Source organism: Dreissena polymorpha, chromosome 6 (assembly GCF_020536995.1).
Source record: "Dreissena polymorpha isolate Duluth1 chromosome 6, UMN_Dpol_1.0, whole genome shotgun sequence".
Classification (NCBI taxonomy): Eukaryota; Metazoa; Mollusca; class Bivalvia; order Myida; family Dreissenidae; genus Dreissena; species Dreissena polymorpha.
Genome location: NC_068360.1, coordinates 54902487 through 54909646, shown reverse-complemented (window position 1 = coordinate 54909646; position 7160 = coordinate 54902487). Strand labels below are relative to the sequence as shown.

General features: G+C 38.3%; 1 protein-coding gene across 1 annotated transcript; it reads left to right on the top strand.

The window, feature by feature from the left end:
- The first annotated feature begins 367 nt into the window (after positions 1 to 367).
- LOC127835692 (zinc finger protein 729-like) lies at positions 368 to 6057 on the top strand. Its single transcript, XM_052362130.1, has 2 exons — positions 368 to 1428; positions 3096 to 6057. Exons 1-2 carry the CDS (start codon positions 468 to 470, stop codon positions 4409 to 4411), a joined length of 2277 nt encoding a protein of 758 aa, XP_052218090.1. The 5' UTR covers positions 368 to 467; the 3' UTR covers positions 4412 to 6057.
- The last annotated feature ends 1103 nt before the right edge of the window (positions 6058 to 7160 follow it).

Sequence of the window (7160 nt, the reverse complement as noted above, 5' to 3'; positions counted from 1 at the left end):
GCTCAGGCAGAACACCTGATGACTTAAACTCTGTTTGTGTCAAAATTGAGACAGATGAAAGTTATAATACATGTAAGGCTAATGGTTTTTTTTCTGCATTTGTCCAAGTGAAACAGGAAGAGATATATCAAGATCACAAGCAAGATGTCTTCAATTTTTCATATGAAGAATCAGAAGTGAAAGGATGTGTAGCCAAGGATCCAGATCTTACCAAACAAGATGGCTTCAACTTGGCAGGTGTAAAATTAGAACGAACTGAATGTAAAATTATGCAAGATGACAACAGACAAGCTGGCTTAAATTCTGTATGTGTTAACAGAAATCAAATTGCTGATTCAAATGCACATACTGAAAATGATGGGCTAATTACTGTTTGTGGGAAAACAAAACAGTCCACAGGAGAAAAACTATACAAGTGTGAGTTGTGTGTTTTTGCAAGTAACCGGAGTAGTTCCTTAAAAGTACACATGAGGAGACATACAGGAGAAAAACGGTTCAAGTGTGAGGTGTGTGATTATAAATGTAGCCAGAGTTGCGACTTGAACAGACACATAAGGAAACACACAGGGGAAAGACCATACAAGTGTGAGGTGTGTGGTTATGCAAGTAACTATAGTTCTGACTTGAAGAACCACAAGAAGATACATACAGGAGAAAAACGGTTTAAGTGTGAGGTGTGTGATTATAAATGTAGCCAAAGAGGCGACTTGAACAGACACATAAGGAAACATACAGGGGAAAAACCATACAAGTGTGAGGTGTGTTGTTATGCAAGTAACTATAGTTCTGACTTGAAGTATCACAAGAAGATACATACAGGAGAAAAACGCTTCAAGTGTGAGGTATGTGGTTGTGACTTTTACCACACTGGTACCTTGAAGGTACACATGAGGATACATACAGGAGAAAAACGGTTCAAGTGTGAGGTGTGTGATTATAAATGTAGCCAGAGTAGCAACTTGAAGACACACATGATATTACATACAGGAGAAAAACGGTTTAAGTGTGAGGTGTGTGGTTGTGACTTTAACCAGAGTGGTCACTTGAAGACACACATGAGGATACATACAGGAGAAAAACAGCTCAAGTGTGAACTGTGTGATTATAAATGTAGTCAGAGTAGCAACTTAAAAAGACACATAAGGAGACATACAGGGGAAAGACCATACAGGTGTGAGGTGTGTGGTTATGAATGTAACCAGAGTTATAACTTGAAGACACACATGAGGATACATACTGGAGAAAAACCTTTCAAGTGTGAGGTGTGTGGTAATGACTTTAACGAGAGTGGTAAGTTGAAGGTACACATGAGGAAACATACAGGAGAAAAACCGTACAAGTGCGAGGTGTGTGGTCATGACTTCAACCAGAGAAGTACCTTGAAGGTTCACATGAGGATACATTCAGGAGAAAAACGGTTGGGACATTAACACAAGAATTTCATTTAAATTGGAGACTCATCTTAAAAGAGCATTATAAAATGTATTTCCACATTTTTCATAGTTTTCTGAGTGTACGCATTTATTGACATTTATTATTGTTATGCCCCCCTTCGAAGAAGAGGGGTATATTGCTTTGCACATGTCGGTCGGTCCGTCGGTCTGTCGGTCAGTCCACCAGGTGGTTTCCGGATGATGACTCAAGAACGCTTAGGCCTAGGATCATGAAACTTCATAGGTACATTGATCATGACTCGCAGATGACCCCTATTGATTTTGAGGTCACTAGGTCAAAGGTCAAGGTCACTGTGACCCAAAAAAGTAAAATGGTTTCCGGATGATAATTCAAGAACGCTTATGCCTAGGATCATGAAACTTGATGGGTAGATTGATCATGACTCGCAGATGACCCCTATTGATTTTCAGCTCACTAGGTCAAAGGTCAAGGTCACGGTGACCCGAATAGTAAAATGGTTTCCGGATGATAACTCAAGAACGCTTATGCCTAGGATCATGAAACTTCATAGGTACATGTACATTGATCATGACTTGCAGATGACCCCTATTGATTTTGAGGTCACTAGGTCAAAGTTTAAGGTCACGGTGACCCGAAATAGTAAAATGGTTTCCGGATGATAACTCAAGAAAGCTTATGCCTAGGATCATGAAACTTGATAGGTAGATTGACCATGACTTGCAGATGACCCCTATTGATTTTGAGGTCACTCGGTCAAAGGTCAAGGTCACGGTGACCCGAAATAGTAAAATGGTTTCCGGATTATAACTCAAGAACGCTTATGCCTAGGACCATGAAACTTGTTAGGTACATTGATCATGACTGGCAGATGACCCCTATTGATTTTCAGGTCACTAGATCAAAGGTCAAGGTCACAGTGACCCGAAATAGTAAAATGGTTTTCCGATGATAACTCAAGAAAGCTTATGGCTAGGATCATGAAACTTCATAGGTACATTGATCATGACTCGCAGATGACCCCGATTGATTTTCAGGTCACTAGGTCAAAGGTCAAGGTCACAGTGACAAAAAACATATTTACAAAATGGCTGTCACTACAACTGAGAGCCCATATGGGGGGCATGCATGTTTTACAAACAGCCCTTGTTTTAAATAAATTTAGGTAATTTAAAAATAAAATTAAAATTCTCAAAGCTATGCTTTTATGAGTTTCACACATAATTTATATAGGGGAATTAACATATATGGGATATTTCAAAAAGTTTTCATGTATGCATAACTTAAATTTCCCCCAGAAAACTATTTCACGGGTCATTATGAAAACTGTTCTTCAAATCTGTCTCAAATATCTTCCTTAAAATTAGCATGATATTCTTGAAATGATTACAGAATGACAAGCACACAGAAAAGTTCTCTTCAGATGGCCTCCAAAAATTACAAGAAAAGAAAACTAGGGACAGAATGCAATGATGTGGATAGTAGCACAGACAACAAGACTGCCATGATAAGGGAAATGAATTCAACCATGCAACCTGACGTAAACTTTTCTAGCGTAATTCAAGAAACCTTAAGCTCAGGCAGAACACCTGATGACTTAAACTCTGTTTGTGTCAAAATTGAGACAGATGAAAGTTATAATACATGTATGGCTAATGGTTTTTTTTCTGCATGTGTCCAAGTGAAACAGGAAGAGATATATCAAGATCACAAGCAAGACGTCTTCAATTTTTCATATGAAGAATCAGAAGCGAAAGGATGTTTAGCCAAGGATCCAGATCTTACTAAACAAGATGGCTTCAACTTGGCAGGTGTAAAATTAGAACAAACTGAATGCGAAGTTATGCAAGATGACAGCAGACAAGCTGGCTTCAATTCTGTATGTGCTAACAGAAATCAAATTGCTGATTCAAATGCACGTACTGAAAGTGATGGGCTAATTACTGTTTGTGGGAAAACAAAACAGTCCACAGGAGAAAAACTATACAAGTGTGAGTTGTGTGTTTTTGCAAGTAACCGGATTAGTTCCTTAAAAGTACACATGAGGAGACATACAGGAGAAAAACGGTTTAAGTGTGAGGTGTGTGATTATAAATGTAGCCAGAGTTCTAACTTGAAGACACACAAGAGGATACATACAGGAGAAAAACAGTTCAAGTGTGAGGTGTGTGGTTGTGACTTTAACAAGAGTAGTCACTTGAAGGTACACTTGAGGATACATACAGGAGAAAAACTGTTCAAGTGTGAACTGTGTGATTATAAATGTAGCCAGAGTAGCCACTTGAAAAGACACATAAGGAAACATACAGGGGAGAAACCATATAAGTGTGAGTTGTGTGGTTATGAATGTATCGAGAGTTCTAACCTGAAGACACACATGAGGATACATACAGGAGAAAAACCTTTCAAGTGTGAGGTGTGTGGTAATGACTTTAACACGAGTGATAAATTGAAGGTACACATGAGGATACATACAGGAGAAAAACCGTACAAGTGTGAGGTGTGTGGTCATGACTTCAACCAGAGAAGTACCTTAAAGGTTCACATGAGTAAACATACAGGAGAAAAACGGTTCAAGTGTGAGGTGTGTGATTATAAATGTAACCGGAGTAGCAACTTGAACGTACACATGAGGAAACATACGGGAGAAAGACCATACAAGTGTGAGGTGTGTGGTTATGCAAGTAGCTATAGTTCTGACTTGAAGAACCACAAGAAGATACATACAGGAGAAAAACCGTACAAGTGTGAGGTGTGTGGTTGTGACTTTAACCGGAGTAGTACCTTGAAGGTTCACATGAGGATACATACCGGAGAAAAACTGTTCAAGTGTGAGGTGTGTGATTATAAATGTAACCGGATTAGCAACTTGAACACACACATGAGGAAACATACAGGGGAAAGACCATACAAGTGTGAGGTGTGTGGTTATGAAAGTAACTATAGTTCTGACTTGAACAGACACAAGAAGATACATACAGGAGAAAAAAATATATAAGTATGATGTATGTAATTATGAATGTATTCAGAGTAATTACTTGAAGAAACACATGAAGATACATACAGGAGAAAAACTGTACAAGTGTGGGTTGTATGGTTATGCAAGTAAATATTGTTGATACTTGGAGACACACATGAAGATACATCCAGGAGAAAGACTACAGGTTTGAGGTTTGTGGTTATGCATCAACCCAGTGTGTTGACTTGAAGTCACACATGAGGATATATACTGGAGAAAGACTGTACTTGTGTGAGTTGTGTGGTTATTAATGTAGCAAGAGTGGTCACTTGAAGACACACACGAGGATACATACATGAGATAAACAGTACAAGTGTGTGTTGTGTGATTATGCAAGTAACCAGAGTTGTTCCTTAAAGAAACACACGAGGATACACACAGGAGAAAAAACGGTTTAAGTGTGAGGTGTGTGGTTATGACTTAAACCACAGTGGTACCTTGAAGGTACACATTACAATACATACAGGAGGAAAAACATACAAGAGTGAGGTGTGTGGTTATGACTAACCAAAGTGGTACCTTGAAGGACGAAGGTTCACATGATGATACATACAGGAGACAAACTGTACATGTGTGAGGTGTGTGGTTATGACTTCAACCAGAGTGGTACCTTGAAGGTACACTTGATGATACATACAGGAGAAAAACTGTACAGGTGTGAGGTCTGTGGTTATGACTTAAAGAGAATTCAATACTGCTCCAGCAGCTGGAGTTTCACTTCTTTATATTTAACCAGAGTAGTACCTTTAAGGTACACAAAAGGATACATACAGGAGAAAAACCGTACAAGTGTGAGGTGTGTGGTTATGTCTTTAACCAGAGAAGTGCCTTGAAGGTTCACATAAGGATACATACGGGAGAAAAACCATACAAGTGTTGGGTGTGTGATTATGTCTTTATCCAGAGTGGTACCTTGAAGGTACACATGAGGATACATACAGGAGAAAGACTATATAAATGTGAAGTGTGTGATTATAAATATAACCAGAGTTTTTCCTTGAAAAGACACATTAAGATACATAAAGGAGAAAGACTGAACGTTTTAGGTATGTGGTTTTGCAAGAAACTAGATTGGTTAAACTGAAAGAGACACATGCATATACATACAGGAGAAATACTGCCCAAGTGTGAGGTCTGTGGTTATGCAATTAGCTGAAGTGGTCAATTCAGGAGAAATATTAGGATACATACAGGAAAAAACTGTACAAGTGTTAGCTGTATGGTCATGCATGTATAAAAGAGGTTTGTAACTTGAAGACTTACATGAGGATTCACAACAAAGAAAGACTGTGCAAGTGTGACTGAGGTGTGCTTATACATCATACATGTTAAAAGACTCAGAGTGGTCAGAGGCATGCATTAGAAAGACTGAACAAGTGTGAGGTTTACAGGACTGAACCTTTACTAAGAACCAAACAAGTTAATGTTTAGCTTAAGACTGATATATGTAAAGTCTTAGATGCTTTTTATTCACAATAATTATGTTTTCTGTTTAATTTAATGAAATTAATGCTATTGCTTTAAGTTTATAATGTTATTTGTTTATATTAATATCCTTGTTGTAAAATCGATATACTATAAATTACATGTAAGATGGAAAATTGAAAATACCAGGTAAAAGGTTCCATTACTGCAAAATTCTGCTTTGTGCATGGAAATAAATTGCATGGAAATTAATTGCTATCTTCTCATTTATGACTCTAAACATGTTTTATTTTGGTTGCACTATGACAACTATGTTTTTAACCAGGTTTTCTGAAGGAAAAAACTGGTTATTAGATTGGCGAATGTCGGCGAGCGGGCTGGCGGGGGGGCGGAACAAGCTTGTCCAGGCCATAACTTTGTCGTTCGTTGTAATATTTTTAAATCATTTGGCACATTTGTTCACCATCATTAGACGGTGTGTCCTGTGAAAGAATTACGTCGATATCTCCATGGTCAAGGTCACACTTTGAGTTCAAAGGTAAAAAATGGCCATAAATGAGCTCGTCCGGGCCATAACTATGTCATTCATTGTGAGATTTTTAAATCATTTGGCACATTTGCTCACCATCTTTGGATGGTATGTCGCGCGAAAGAATTACGTTGATATCCCCAAGGTCAAGGTCGCTATGACTAAAAATAGATTGAATTTGAAACAAGGGGGTAAAGTGAACAATCAGTAACAATGCACATTTTGAGTTGTCTCCTGTTATGAGACTTTATTTTCAAATTGAAATCAAGGTCGATCAAGGTCGCCACGAGTAAAAATAGATTTAATTTGACACAAGGGGGTAACAATGCACATTTTGAATTGTCTCCCTTAAAAGACTTTTTTTCAGATTGAAAAAATTACGACACATATTTCTTGATCCTGTCTCGCACATAAATGGGGAGAACATTGTTACTGACCTCTTTTATTAACCAACCACAAATACCTGGTTTCAACCATCTGCCTAGTACTTAACACTGAGCTTCGGATAAGACCTATTTAAAAACCTTTAGTTTAAACCTATTTATTGACGTTTAATTTTGCAGAAAGCCTACGCTATTGGGTCCTTTTCCTGGTAAGAACCAGTTTTTTTGTCTATTGGGGCGAGATCTAAAGAATCCTCCAAAAGCGGGGGGAATGAACCCGTGACCTCCCGGTCGCAAGTCGAACACCATATCCAATACGCTACGGCGACCTTACTAATACCTTTGTAGGATACCATAAAAACAAAGTACCCAGGTGATAGCACTGCATAAG

Excerpts from the sequence above, each read along its gene's own strand:
- LOC127835692 (XM_052362130.1), top strand. The coding sequence starts at position 468 with ATGAGGAGACATACAGGAGAAAAACGGTTCAAGTGTGAGGTGTGTGAT. Across the intron at positions 1,429-3,095 it reads AGAAAAACGGTTGGGACATT|TGAAACAGGAAGAGATATAT; the intron begins AACACAAGAATT and ends CATGTGTCCAAG.